The following is a 15,715-nucleotide window of genomic DNA, read 5'->3' as shown; positions in this document are numbered from 1 at the left end:
CACCCATTTTGTATGACAACTATTGCCAATATTTGCTAAAGAGACATTTGAATTTCACCCAGTTAAAATCTCTTATCATAGCCCTTACAGCAATGCATGGTATAGCCTTACAGACAGGAGCACAACATAGATGTTTTCTGGAATTACAGTGAGGGCATGTTGTTGGAACAATAAGATTTAGAATAATAGGAGTTCTTTCAAGCTCCAGGATGGGAATGGCTATGGCTATGTGCTATGTAAACGAACCCAGCAACTTGCTTCTGGTCTCTAACAACCATTGAGTAAATGCATGGAGGACAATATTGATGCACAGTTCATTTAAAATTGTGCTTCTTTCTTAATCTGATTATTTTTAAGACAAATGTTCCATAATGATTTAAAAAGGGCTGCTGCAATACAGAGAACACTTCAGCGGCAAGACCTTGTGGTGATGAAGATGGATATTGGAATGTCCTGGCATTGTGTCTGAAGAATGAATAAAGTCACATGGTGTTTAGATGTTCCCCTCCCTCAGTACTGTGGCTTGAAGCATTTCTTCTTTGCCTATTCCATGGTGATTCAGAATGGAGTCAATATGTGGAGAATGTTTGCTTTAATTCATCAATAAATATCATCTCTGCCTCTTTCACTTAGATTAACACATACGGATTTTGCCACATCCTCATTGCTTTCATTTGAGTCTGCTTCCTTCATTCACAGTCATTGTTCAGTGACTGTTTTGAAACATATGGAGGTATTTTTAAAAAGATTTTGTTCATCCCACCGTAATAATAACTCAAGGCAGTGAACAACTTAATACTCCTTCCTACTCCTACCACCACAACAACCTTGTGAGGTGAATTGGCCTGAGAAAGAGAGTGATTGGCCCTAAATCACCAAGTAGGCGTTCATGCCTAAGGTGGGACTAGAACTCACAGCCTCCTGGTTTCTAGACTGGTGCCTTAACCATACACCAAATTGGCTATATAGAGAGATGTCTAATAGAACACCAACGCTGGTAAGAACCCCAGAGATTTTCAGCTTCCTTCTCAGCAAAAAGTGTTTATTAAATCCAACTGTAGACAAATACAATTAAAGGAAAATTGTAGTGATCTTTATAATACTAACTTGGGAAGAACTGTGATACAGAGAAAGAATCTAGTCTCATTTTTTACTGCTTAATTTTGTGGAAAAAAATAGCACCTAGAGCTTCATTAGTTGCTGAGGCATGTTCAAGAAATCCTCGCCTCCCGCTGCATAGTGTGAGCATTTGCCTGCCTGCAACCTACCATCCCCCGGTCAGGCAGGGATGGTAGGTTGCAGACCCAGACAGTTAAAGAAATCCAACTGGTGGTGTCTAGGAAGAGAGCCTTTGCTGCCATTGTCTCTGTCCCATGCAACATTCTGTCCCTGGAGGTAAGGCAGACCACGACTCTTTTGGCCTTCTAAAAAGGAGTTAAAAGATGGTTTAGGGGTCTTGAATAGGGAGCTCAAAGGAGCATGGAATTGTGGGGCTGGTTGGTGCCATAAGAGCCTTCTCTTCGGATTTTTAAATAACTTTTCACTAATGTTTCACTGTGTTTTCCTTTTAAAATTTTAATTCTAAACATTTTAATTTTATATTGTGAGGGAAAAAATTACTTCATTCCCTGTTGATTTTGTTTGCCCACTGACGAAGAAATGATCAGTCTATAATTTTAATGGTAGGTTTAGTTAGAATAACAATAAAAAAATCCAGAAAAATGCATTTCAAAAAAGTTATAAATTGATTTGCATTTTAATGAGTGAAATAAGTATTTGACCCCTTCGCAAAACATGACTTAGTACTTGGTGGCAAAACCCTTGTTGGCAGTCACAGAGGTCAGACATTTCTTGTAGTTGGCCACCAGGTTTGCACACATCTCAGGAGGGATTTTGTCCAACTCCTCTTTGCAGATCATCTCCAAGTCATTAAGGTTTCGAGGCTGACGTTTGACAGCTTGAACCTTCAGCTCCCTCCACAGATTTTCTATGGGATTAAGGTCTGGACACTGGCTAGGCCACTCCAGGACCTTAATGTGCTTCTTTTTGAGATAGAATCAAGATCACGTGAAGTATTAATACCACTTTACAATGCCTTGGTAAGGCCACACTTGGAATACTGCATCCAGTTTTGGTCACCACAATGTAAAAAAGATGTTGAGACTCTAGAAAGAATATAGAGAAGAGCAACAAAGATGATTAGGGGACTGGAGGCTAAAGCATATAAGGAACGGCTGCTGGAATTGGGTATGTCTAGTTTAATGAAGAGAAGGATGAGGGGGGACATGATAGCAGTATTCCAATATCTCAGGGGTTGCCAGAAAGAAGAGGGAGTCAAGCTATTTTCCAAGGCGCCTGAAGGCAGGACAAGAAGCAATGGATGGAAACTAATCAAGGAGAGAAACAACCTAGAACTAAGGAGAAACTTCCTGATAGTTAGGACAATTAACCAGTGGAACAACCTGCTTCCAGAAGCGGTGCATGCTCCAACACTGGAAGTTTTTAAGAAGAGACTGGACAGCCATTTGTCCGAAATGGTATGGGGTTTCCTGCCTCAGCAGGGGGTTGGACCAGATGACTTCCAAGGTCCCTTCCAACTTTATTATTATCATTATTACTATTATTACTATTACTATTAACCCATTTTCAACGCCCTGGCTGAGGGAAGGAGGTTCTCACCCAAGATTTGATGGTACATGGCCCCGTCCATCCTCCCTTTGATGCGGTGAAGTTGTCCTGTCCCCTTAGCAGAAAAACACCCCCAAAGCATAATGTTTCCATCTCCATGTTTGACTGTGGGGATGGTGTTCTTGGGGTCACAGGCAGCATTCCTCCTCCTAACATGCTGAGTTGAGTTGATGCCAAAGAGCTCGATTTTTTTCTCAACTGACCACAACACTTTCACTCAGTTCTCCTCTGAAACATTCAGATGTTCATTGGCATACTTAGATGGGCCTGTATAAGTGCTTTCTTGAGCAGGGAGACCTTGCAGGCACTGTAGGATTTCAGTCCTTCACAGTGTAGTGTGTTACCAATTGTTTTCTTGGTGACTATGGTTCCAGTTGCCATGAGATCATTGACAAGATCCTGCCATGTAGTTCTGAGCTGATTCCTCACCATTCTCATGATCATTGAAACTCCACGAGGTGAGATCTTGCATGGAGCCCCAGGAAGATTGACAGTTATTTTGTGCTTTTCCATTTGTGAATAATCGCACCAACTGTTGTCACCTTGTCACCAAGCTGCTTTGTGATAATCTTGCAGCCCATTCCAGCCTTGTATAGGTCTACAGTCTTGTCCCTGACATCCTTGGACAGCTCTTTGATCTTGGTCATGGTGGAAAGATTGGAATCTGATTGATTGATTGCTTCTGTGGACAGGTGTCTTTGATACAGGTAACAAGCTGAGATTAGGAGCACTCCCTTTAAGAGAGTGCTCCTAATCTCAGCTCGTTACCTGTATAAAAGACACCTAGGAGCCAGAAATCTTGCTGATTTATAGAGGGTCAAATACTTATTTCACTCATTAAAATGCAATTTATAACTTTTTTGAAATGCATTTTTCTGGATTTGTTGTTGTTATTTTGTCTCTCACTGTTAAAATAAACTTACCATTAAAATTATAGACTGATCATTTCTTTGTCAGTGGGCAAGGGTACAAAATCAGCGGGAGATCAAATACTTTTTTCCCTCACTGTATATTTTGACTTTTTATTGTACACTGCCCAGTCCCTCTTTGAGGGAGATGGGTGGTTCAGAAATGTGAAAAACAAGTAAATAATAAAAAATGTAAACTTAATCAAAATTGGCTTAGAATCACAGTGTTTCCATTGTAACTCAGTTCAAAAGCTGGTATTAATAGGCCTGTATCACTCAGTATCATCTATCAAAGTTTTACATGCTTGTTTCAACATCAAGGGAGTATACATGTCTCTCAATTCCAGTTGATAGAAAACATGGATTAGAAAAAGTGTTTTGTTCTGATCTCTTGCTTCTGTTAGTCATCTTGATGTCCAAAGAAAAATGCATTGGTTATACATCTGAACAGCAGGACTATTTCTTTGGTTTATATATTTTCAGAACTGGTTTCCTATCACCATGTCCATCTCCCAAGCTTTTTGCTTACTTGTCCACTACTGAAATAGTTATGATGTCTCATTTCTGGAATTCACTCACCAATGTAGCATGGTGTAGCATATTCCATGTTACCTCTTAGGAACCAGCAAGAACAATTCTTTGTATTTCTCTAGACTTTTTGATTAACTATTTTAATATCTTAATTACTATAAATACCAAGTGGTTCCTGTACTATTTCACCTTTGCCTGGCTGATCAGTTTTATTGTTTTGTTACTTTTAATGATGTTAATGGAAACCCTCTTGGGATAATTTTGATGAAAACATCTATACATTATGAAAACAAAAATATTCTTTTTGCAGCAAAGACATTTTTCTAATGGGACAGCTGCAGCAATAGGAAGCAAAGGAAATTGGCAAAAATTACCTGGAAGAGTGCAAATATCTCCCTGAGGGCAGATTAGTTCTCTCTCACCCTTTTGGGGTTGGATGTCTATCTATATTGCATCCTCTGGTGTCTCATTTTTTGTGCCTGTCATTCACATTGTGGTGATGCTCATATAAATTTGTTTAATAAATAAATAACAAATAATAAGGACTTTTGGTTTAGCCCTTTCAAACAGAAAACAAGGTTGGTTAGAAATAAGAGTGCTCTAAATGGAGCAAGTTCTACTTTTTTGAGACAAAGAATTGTAAAAGAAATAGGTAAGACAATTGCAGTGGGCAGAGAATAGTATATGAACTTGACTTTAGCTCTTTGCTCACTTAGCAATCATGTTTTCTGTTTTATTTTAATCTTTACATTATAAAAGGTGGTTGTAAGGAAAAATGGAATAACTTTTGATTCATATTAAGAATATCCAGGATGGAGAAAGTTGAATAGCTAAATAAGAACATCTTAGAGTTAATATTTCTTAGTGCTGATTTCATGGATTAAGCATCTGTCTTTTATTATCCTGATGATTGTCTATTTTTAGTCTGTTTATATAATATACTATTTTAAATCTGTTTATAGTAGAATGTTTAAAAAGGGCTTTTTATTCATGTTTCTTTGGGTGCCGGAATGTAGTTCTAAATTATCTGAGAGTGCATTTTTCATGCAGCCAACGTAAGACTCCTGTTAACATTGCTTTTAATACTTAACTATACTAGTAGGAGAATGATTTCTATCAGCCTTGGGGATTCTGGAGGTGGGAAAAATCCTTAGTTTTGATTTTTATATACATTGGGGTTTGGGGAAGTATTTCCATACAGCAAAGCAATATTTAAATATAGAAGAAAAATTGAGATCTAGGTTGGAAGAGTTAGGAAATATTTTTAAAAAAAGACTCTAGTAGCATTCAAACAGTTGAGTGATAACAATGCCACTATGGAATCAGGCTGGTTGGGGGGGGGGGACTTTTAGATTTTTGAGGGAGGAGTGAATTTAACTTTTATTCACCCATTTCTTTTCCAGTTTCTATTTGCTGCTGTTTCTTTATATTGTTTCTATTCCTGTCTGAGCTCACTGGATTCATAGCCACTGAAATGTAAGTACAAGCCATTTTTCTTGGCACTTCTCATTTTTAAAAAAAGTATATAATCTTTTTATCTGATGGTAAGGTGTGTATCTGAAAGCATCCATCTAAATACTGATTCTTGTCTGCCTTCATCCTGGCACCAAAACATTTTCCCCTCCCCTCTTACTCCCTGTCTGGGCTCCTGACCAGCCTCCCATTGACTACCTTCTTTCAATCAACAAACAAGCCTGGGAATTTTGGATTAGCCCAATTACTTATAAGGGCAAGCTAGAATTCCTCTGAAGGCACTCTGACTACAATGCAGAAAGCTTGGTGAATAGAATGTGAAGGATGTGTGTATATAATGTATGTTTTTACTTGTGATTTTTATTTGTGTATAGTGTGCACTGTGGACAGCACTTAATTTCGTTGTGAGATACACAATGCCAATAAAGATTATTCTATTCCAGCGATGGCGAACCTTTTAGAGACCGAGTGCCCAAAAACTGCCCCGTCGCCTGCTCTGCCCCTGCCTGCCCACAGGGCCACTCACTGCTTCCATAGCCCACTGCAGCAGATCGCCCAGGCAGCCCTGCAGCACCATGTTGGCCACGCCCTCCACCCGCGCCCCGCAGCATCATCTGTGAGCGATGTGTTGCAAGGGCGAAATCTTGTCCCTGCTGCTTGGCTGCCATGTGCTTGGCTGCGCAGCTCCATGCGGGCCACGCCCAGGGGTGACTCTCCTCCAGGAGGGCTGCTGGTGAGGAAGGGGCTGCGGGGGGAGGTGGGGCTGGGGTGACAGCATGCGTGCCCACAAAGAGGACTCCGAGTGCTGCCTCTGGATGCATGCCATAGGTTCGTCACCACTGTTCTGTTCTGTTCTATTCTATTGTTGCACTGAAGTGTCTCTTGCTGTTCTTGAAGGTACATCAGAGCACGATAACAGCTGCTTTGCACAAATTGGGCTGAACAAGCTAGACAACATCCCAAAGTTTAATCAGTTTTGTAGAGAGTGGAAGAACTTAGAATGACAAAGTGGGAATCAAAGAATCTCAGAGTAGACAAGTTCATGTTCTTAACATAGTGCAGGTGTTCTCCAGATTCCTGTTTGGGGAAAAATTAGGAAAAATATTATTGTGACTGGGCCAGATAAAGCTCACCTTGAGAGGGTGGCTAATGTTTTGGTTCAATCATGCCCATGTGACCTCTTCCCTCTCATGGCTATATGAATTTGATAAATACATTTTAAACCCTGGAGGCACACTTCATATTGTCTTTTACATATGCACATGTGCATGTGCACGTACACACACAGAGAGAGATTCCCATATTCTGTAATAATTGATCTTTACATATTACAAATGTAGCTTTGATGTAACTATGCTCAGTACCTGAAGATTCTGCTGTTAGCTAATTCCTAGAGATGGTATTGTAGTTAAATTGCGCTGGTGGAATCTGGCAGGATCTGGGAACAAGCAGATCTACATTGTACCTTTTATATTGACATATTGCAAGTCCATAATTATTTTTCCTGTGTCTGGTTTGTGTTCTTCTGTTTGTTTCTTTGTTTAAAACAGTTATACTCTTCAGTGCAAAAAACGTCAGAGTGATCAAAACAAAAGAGACCTTACAAGAGAGAAGGCAAAGGGACTGGAAAGAAAAATCATAAGAGAACTCAGCCACAAACTTTTAAATAGTTGATGGGCTGTTTAGGGTTGCCCAAACATTCTCCATTTCCTTTTAAAATCAATACCATTGCTGATCTTCTTCCAAAGGCAGATTCTTAGGCTACATAGCTGAAATAATGTCTATTGCTGGAGGCAGTACACAGTCTATCTTAACTGATCTCCAAAAGAGTAAATAGTGTTGCACTTGATAAAGGGTTTGGATTAAGGTCACCAAGAAACATTTGGGCTATAGACTTGAATAAAAAGTTGAAAAATATTTCAGAAGGCAATAGGAAATCCATATTGTTGCCATAAAACAATATGTAGATAAAGTCAACTTGAGGTTGGCTTTACATGAAATGAAATGATAGAATTTCATTCCAAATGCTGCAATAACCTAGCGAGAGCCTTTTTCTTTCTACGTTGATGATCAGTGGGTAGTAAATTTGGGTGTACGTTGGGGATGGAAAATGAGTCAAATCAGCCTCTTTGGCTAGATACTGTGGTTCCACAAAGCAAAATAAGATCTCTAGCAAAGGATTCAAATCACCTCTAAAGAGCTAAAGCTACAAGATCATGAATGACAGTCCCCAGCTTTGAGTTATGCATAAAAAAAGAAAGGCCCTCTGTTAATTGACAGTAATGAAAGTAACTGAAACATTTATGAATTCCTCACATGCTTACCTGATAATGTGAGCATTATATTATATAATTGAAAAAAGTACATTTTATTTAATGATAGTGTATATTTTAATCTGTAATGTTCTAAAGCTTAACATATAATTTGCATACAAGCTAATTATATTTTATACTTAAAACAATTCCTATTTTATACACATACATATACACAGAGAGAGAGAGAGAGAGAGAGAGACAGACAGACAGATAGACAGACAGACAGACATTGTATCTTTCCTACCAATGGCTGCATCAGTTTTGACAAAGTGAGGAGCATATGAGTGAGTGTACAGTGTGGAATTTCATCAGCAAGAGGGAGAGAAGGATATCCAATTCCATTGTGCATATGTATGTTTTTATGTAATTGCTGATATAAATTCCTTGAAAAAGACCACATAAAGAGTATAAAAATAGTGAAATGGAAAAATGAAGAAGTGTGCATGTCCCCCACAATCTCTCATTTTTTTCTATAAGTGGAATTTTAGAAACAATTATTATAATAAGATACAGGTAGTCCTCAACTTACAACTACAATTGGAACCGGAAAATTCACAGTTAAGCTGCACGGTCATTAATTGAGGCCTCTGATTTTACAACCTTTTTGCTGCAGTCATTAAGCGAATCGCTGGGGCCATTCAGTAAGACATGTGATTGCAGTTTATGACTTTCCCTGCCAGCTTCCTCATTGACTTCGATTGTCAGAAGCTGACTGGGAAGGTTGCAAATTGCAGTCATGTGATTGCAGGATGCTGCAACCATCGTAGTGGTTGCCAAGCACCCAAATTTTGAGCATGTGACAATGGGGTTGATGTGACAATCGTAACTTTGAGGCTGGGTCGTACATCACTTTTTTCAGTGCTGTCTAAACAAATTGAGGACTACCTGGATAAAAAAGCCTTTACTGGGATAATAAGCAATCATTCAGCATTAACATCTGAGCTGTTGCTGTCCATAGCAAGCAAGGTTATGTTGGAATAGCTTCCTCAGTTATCTGATTTTGACTATGATGAGTATAATATTCCTTATTGGCATGTATCTTACAATTCTACCTCTCCCTTTTCTCCCCACAATTCATCTCAGTATAAATCTCCATCAGTCTAGCCCACAGGTGGGCAACCTTGGCTCTTTTATGACTCGTGGACTTCAACTCCCAGAATTCCTGAGCCAGCCACACTGAGGGAAAAGGGAGTTTCCAAGCTGAGCCATGCTGGCTCAGGAATTCTGGGAGTTGAAGTCCACGAGTCATAAAAGAGCCAAGGTTGCCTACCCCTGGTCTAGCCAGTCTCTGCGATTGGAAATGGTGCTATCAGACGCCAGATTTTTTGGCCACCTTAGATTTAACAAATATAGCAACTTGTAGGAAATTAGCTCCGTTATTTTTAAAACTGAACAAGACACACGGGGAATAAAATTACTCCTTCTGATTTAAGGGATAGGTTAATATAAAATAGCATTTGTTTTTCTCTTGAGAGAAAATAAATCAAATGTTGTATTTCAACATTTCAAAGATATAAATAGTCCTGTTGGCAAAAACAATTATTTTGCTGTATTACTGATTTGGTATTGCTAACTTTGGATAATCAAGAAACCCTATAATGGCAGAATGTCAGGCTACAGCTTGGAACTATTTGATTTTGGAAAAATTAAGATCAGAGGCAAATATTGGTAGATCAGGAAAAAATGGAATAGGTTATGCATAATGAATTTTCTAGTTAGCAAAATATAAAACATGGGCATTTTTCATTCCAGCTACTTGCAGTGAAAGAGATAGTATTAATATACTATCCATACTTTATGTGCAAAGCGCTATTGATTACCCAATAAGGGATGTGCTACATTATTGTTTACAGAAGATAATATTAAATCACTGACATAGTATCCATATTATAGTAAGACAGACAATTTTCACCAATCTGGTAGTCTTCAATTGTGTTAGGATTAAAACTTCCACCTATTAGAAGTTTTAATTTTGTTCTACTTACTTGAGTGTGTTGATCACATTGTGGTTTTAGAATTGCTCTCCAAATTGTTGCTATAAACTAAATTGTTTTGGATATATGATAAAATTTTGAAATGGATAACAACAACAACAACAAAGTTGGAAAGGACCTTGGAGGTCATCTAGTCCAACCCCCTGCTCAGACAGGAAACCCTATACCATTTGAGACAAATGGCTGTCCAGTCTCTCCTTAAAAGCTTCCAGTGTTGGAGCATTCACCGCTTCTGGAGGCAGGTTGTTCCACTGATTAATTGTTTATCGCTGTATGTTCTTCTCAAGCTTTGTATTCAGCTACACACCAAATAAAATAATAAAATAAAATAAAGTAAAATAAAATAAAATAAAGGCTGTTTCCTATGATGGTCATATTGAACTAAATTATTTAAAAATTGTTTGACAAAATAAAATCATAATTTCTCCAGTCAGTAGCAAATGAACTTCTTCCTTCAAGTTTCTACAAAGCAAAAATCAGTTTTAATTAGTGACACTTAAGATGAACAGATCAAAGCCTGGGTTATGAATTACTCACTGGCATCCGGCCTAGATCATGATTAACTCATAGTGTTGCCCATGACATATAATTTTTTAGGTATTAAGCATGGGTGACTTTCTCTTGAAAAGAACATTTGAATGAATAGATTGTGGCACCAAGTCACTGAGAGATCCTGCTTCTGTTGGGATTTGATGATGGCTGAAATAAACAGAGGCAACCTTGCCTGTGTTTTCTGATTTTCAAAGACGTTTTCTTTTTTCAGATTTATTTATATTTTTTAATAGATATTTTGGGGATTACAGTTCTTACAAGGTTTTTTTCATATTTTTCTTAAATAATTCTTATATCTTGAATCTGACTCATCTTATCTTCAAACTTTTCAGTGCTTCTCTTTCCAGAGAGCGCTAGAGAGGTGTGAGGAATAAATATTTTGACATACTAAAAGTGTATTTAGTACAACATAGTACATTATGTGGCATTTCAAAAATTATTGTATTATTTTGATAATAATATTTTAGTCGTGCTCTCAATGAATCTTGCTGGATCCCTGATGCTGGTTGTTTGCACTGATTGGAAAATAAAGTATATCTTGCTTCATATTGTTTTTGAAAGACACAAATTGCAGATGTGTGTGTGGCAGGAGAGGAGGGGAAACAAGTCTCTCTATCTCCAAGCTATGGTCTTAGGTGGCACTAGCCATTCCACAATCTTTTTTTTTTTTACAAACGAAATATAAAACAACACTGCTTTATAGTTAAGGGTGGAGCTATGTAATTATTATCATACGTAGTCTGGCTCTAAGTTTGGTGAGAATAGAGGAAGCATTTCCTGATGTAAAACTTCCTGTAAATGTATTGTCCGAGGCCTGTTGAAAACACAGCAGTTCTTTATCTCTTAATCAGCAATTTCTTCCTTAACAATAACACCTGAGGAAGCATCACATTTCTGCTGCAGGTTTCCCTAACTAAATGGCAGCATCAGAAGCTTCCAAATAGACACTTTATAAGTCGTTAAATTATCAGCAGATTCCTGTTTGATTAACTTTGCATCTGTCTGAAAAGCTGGATGTCAGGAATACTGTACGAGTATTTTTCCAAAACGAATGTGTTTTTCCTTACATTTTCTGTCTGCTTGAGTCAATCTGCTGATTGGTGAGCATGTACTTTTGGGTACAGTAAAATTGCTCATCCCTGATATGTAGTGCTTTGGGGCATTCTGCTGATAAACCAATGAGTTGATGGCTGGAGAGAATAACAAGGCATCCGTGCCCAGGGCCAAAGGGCACTGGGTTTCTAAAAGTCTGACAGTGTTTCAGATTCTCTCTGTCGCAGGGAGACACTTTAGCCAGGAATTGTACAACATCATCATCGTTGTTGTTGTTGTTATAGCCTCTGAAGCCTAAAAGAGGAGTGGTAGTGATGTTAAGTATATCACTAGAATACTTAATATGTGATTTGTAAGGTTATTTTATTTTTAAAAGGGGAAATGTATTGGGTCAATGTGCAGCAGTGCGATCTTGGATGTTGGAGGAGGCAGCCAATAAAGGACATGGGATTGAAACTTGATTTAGAGTTGCCCACACTGTGCACACGCATTGCTGCATGCCTACACTGTGAAGGGATTGATGGATAAGCTTAAATTGCAGATGGCTGTAGCTTAAATTGCAGATGGCTGTAGATGGGCCAACACACATACCTCCCAAATCCGTACTGTGTGTTGTAGGGAGCTGTGTGTCCTGAATGCTGATTGGTTGATCTAACTTCCTGTTTTGTGCTTTGATGTTTGAATGCCCCCTAGCTTTGAGTGCCCCTTAGCCAGAATGTTACATTTGCATAAATAGAAATGGAACAACTAAGCAACCATCCCTGAATGGCTTACACATATGTTCCCTGACATGCAGTGCCGGAGAAATCTGCTCGATCCTCGAAGCTTCCTCCTTTATGATTGTCCAGCATATCTTTAAAGGATGAATGAATATTGTCCAGCATATCTTTAAAAGATGAATGAATCTATCCTTGGACCGTTACAGGTGTTACTGGATTAGCTTATTGCATATTCCTCTAGGAAACTACAGTACATTATTTATTGATATTCAGACTGACAGATTAAATGAAATCTAAGTGTAATATATTCAAATTTCTATAATTTCCTTCTTTGGAGTACTTTTGGGATAAAATGAAATAATGTTATCCTTTCAATTGCCCCCCTCCCTTTTTTAAAATCCCTCCTCCTTGCAAGTTGAAATGTCACAACTCTATTCTTCTCCTTTTGCTGGAGAAATAAGAAAATGGAAACTGATTAAAATTTCAAAAAGCACACAGCGTTACCCTTCAGAGCTCTGTTTTTTTTAAAAAAAAAAAATTACATGTAAAAGAGCACATTAAGGCAAGGAAGAGAGCTCTGACTCCAAGAACAAATAAAGGAAATGAGGTCAGTGTTCCATATTTGGATTTCTTTAAGGTTGACAGTCACAAACAGGTACCCTAGTCCACTAAGTGAATGACTCAAGTGGTTTGGAGAATTAAGCCACAAGTTAAATGCCTTTGGTATTTCCTGGGCAGGATTAGTGGTAGGCTGATATACCTCAGACAACATTCATTGTAATTTTTAACGGCTTTCTCTACCTCATCTTGCTGATACATCATAAATAATCTCTTTCATAGGTAACCCAGATTTGTAACTAGTGGCTACCATTATTGTAATGATCTAACTGATGATATAATCATCATCCACCTTTTGACCTAATTAATACTATGTAGAAATGATGTTGAACTTTTCCATATATTCTCCAATTAAGGAAGAATGAAGTAATTAGTCCAATTGATGCCACAAATAAGATAGCAAGGATATGGACGAGTTTACAGAGTTGCAAAATATTGCCAAAATAATGCAACTTTTTAATATCAAGAAAACCTATACCTGCAAGTTGTACACTTGCATTTATGATGGCTGCAACATCCCCTGGTCACATGATTGACAATTGCGACCTTCACAGCTGGCTTCCAACAAGCATTGTCAGTGGGGAAGTCACAGGTCATGGTCATGCTTAATGACTGCTAATGATTTGCTTCATGATCATAGCCAGGATTGGCATCATACGTTCAGTGCAGTCATGTGATGCTTCACTTTATGACCATGTCACTTAGTGATGGAGTTGCTGGTCTATTTCATGGTTACAGGGCTACATGTAATTCAGCTCTGGAGATGGCCTTATTCAACTGGGGGAATGGGAATAGGATGGAACTTCTATGTTCCAGGTGGATAGACCAGACCCAACAAGAGTCTTTCACTTCTAGGGCCCTAGGCTGTTATGCTTGACATGATAGACCATTTCTTGCCTTATTTGAGCTCTTCTTCAACATATTAACAAATCTGATGCGCCTTAGTTCTCTCACTGTGATTCTAGCAATGGAGAGAAAGGAGATCTGACTTTGTGTGTCCTTAATATGGAGGGCAGCTAAGTTTCTCTTCTTGATCTTTGTGATAATTCTGGAATTTAAATTTAAGATTGATGCTGATGGCATCATGTAGAGCTGCTCTGGTCATCAAAAGATTGCTAATGTTGAAGCAGCCTGGAAGTTCAACACATTGCAGAAATGTTAGATGCTTATGCTACTTGTTACTCTGCTCTCTTTGGATGTTTTTTCTGATTCCTGGATTGCACTGGTCCATGAGAACTGGCATGTTTTTTGATTTAGTACTCCAATCTTTAGCTGTAACATGGCTTCTGGGCTGTAGCCCCTCTGACATATGCCAATTACACTATCTATAATTACTGGAGTTGCCATCGTGGCTAAGTGTGTTTTCTTCCTCCTCGTATCTAGGTGAATTGGTTGTAACTCTTTCCCATCAGCTCCCTTTTTGGTGACTGAGAATATATATATGCCTGCCATTCCCTTTTGTATGACACAAGGCATTTGGAGGTGTAATTTTGAAGGCCACTTTATTTTTGTTACCTATATGGAATGAGCATATGCTTTCTGTTACCTGTATGAATGAAATGTATATCTGGGATATGTCATATACCAGATCACCCCAACTTGGGAGCCTTCAGATATGTAGATTTCAGCTCTTCAGCTCTTCTCTACAATGACTAATAAATTCTGGGAATTTATCCTCATTTCTGGACCATGGCTAGAATGAGAAGATCTCTTTTTGCCTGTACATATTATAGAAAAAGACAGTACTGGTGGGCAAGTTTTCTTATAGAGAACTTTTCACCAGCTCTAATATTCAAAGTTGAAAAACCTCTGGAAAGATTTTGAAGAATTCCAGGAGTCTCTAGGAAATTATTTGAAAAGCACTGGCTTAGAGCAAGTGTTAACTATTCTAATAAGGGCAGTGTGATTTAATTGTTTGACTAACTGGTTCATTTGTCCCTGGTTTGTTTTTTCAGTACTATGACTGGCAAACATTTGACGAATAATCTTGCTTGTATTCCTTATTATGCTTTGCTTTAAGTTGAGAATCATATTTGGCTGTCTACTTCCTCCACTTAATTAATGCTTGCTCAACACTTTTGAGATACTTTAATGAAAGGTATTGCAAAATTGTTGAAGTGGTAAGGTTACACTGTTTATCCTCATCATGTATGTGTGTGGGTTAACAGGAAACAGAAGACTGAGTGCTATAGTGCCAATTATTGTGGCTGACTCAAATGAATGTTGACGTCTCTAACCTCCATTTTATTTAATATTGATTTGAAAGCTGCTGTTCCTTCCATAGTAGGCCAGTATACTTTGCACATTCTTGGGTCTGGTCAAAGAGGAAGTGACAAAGATGTTGGGTATATCTTAAATCTTAAAATAACAAAGCAACATTGTATCCTTTTTTAACCTACATTTTGATTACTTCAGAAGTTGAATCCTTCTGGTAAACTGTTAGTGAACAGAGAATCACAAGAGCAAGTACTAAGAAGTTGAGGTACTAAAAAGCAGGTTGAAGGCAGTAGCAGCAGGGCTTAACCACAACGACAGCAAAAAGATGTTACATACAGTATTTGCTTCTTAATGTCTGGTCCAGATATAAATTGCATTTGTACAATGATGTGATGCATGTTTCTCTCTCTCTCTCTCTCTCTCTCTCTCTCTCTCTCTCTCTCTCCCTCCCTCCCTCCCTCTTTCTCTCACAAACACACACACACACACACACACTTCAGGAGCACACAAAAAGGAAGAATAGAGGGAATCAGTAGGAAGAGTTTAGTTTATTCTGACTATGTAGGAAGTTTGATCTAATTTTTATCTCTACTCCCTTTTTATTTTTGGTTGAAATAATTATTTTTAATTATATTTCATTAAAAGTA

General features: G+C 38.2%; 1 protein-coding gene across 1 annotated transcript in view; it reads left to right on the top strand.

The window, feature by feature from the left end:
- ERGIC1 (endoplasmic reticulum-golgi intermediate compartment 1) overlaps nucleotides 1-15,715 on the top strand; it is a 64,272-nt gene that overhangs the window by 24,485 nt on the left and 24,072 nt on the right. The window contains exon 3 of the mRNA XM_039352152.1: nucleotides 5,531-5,603. Within this exon, the coding sequence (XP_039208086.1) occupies nucleotides 5,531-5,603 (73 nt within the window). The remainder of the gene's footprint in view (nucleotides 1-5,530; nucleotides 5,604-15,715) is intronic.

This window comes from Crotalus tigris, unplaced genomic scaffold, assembly GCF_016545835.1.
Source record: "Crotalus tigris isolate CLP2741 ecotype Arizona unplaced genomic scaffold, ASM1654583v1 scf7180000017568.12009008, whole genome shotgun sequence".
NCBI lineage: Eukaryota > Metazoa > Chordata > Lepidosauria > Squamata > Viperidae > Crotalus > Crotalus tigris.
This window is presented reverse-complemented; position numbering and strand designations above follow the sequence as displayed.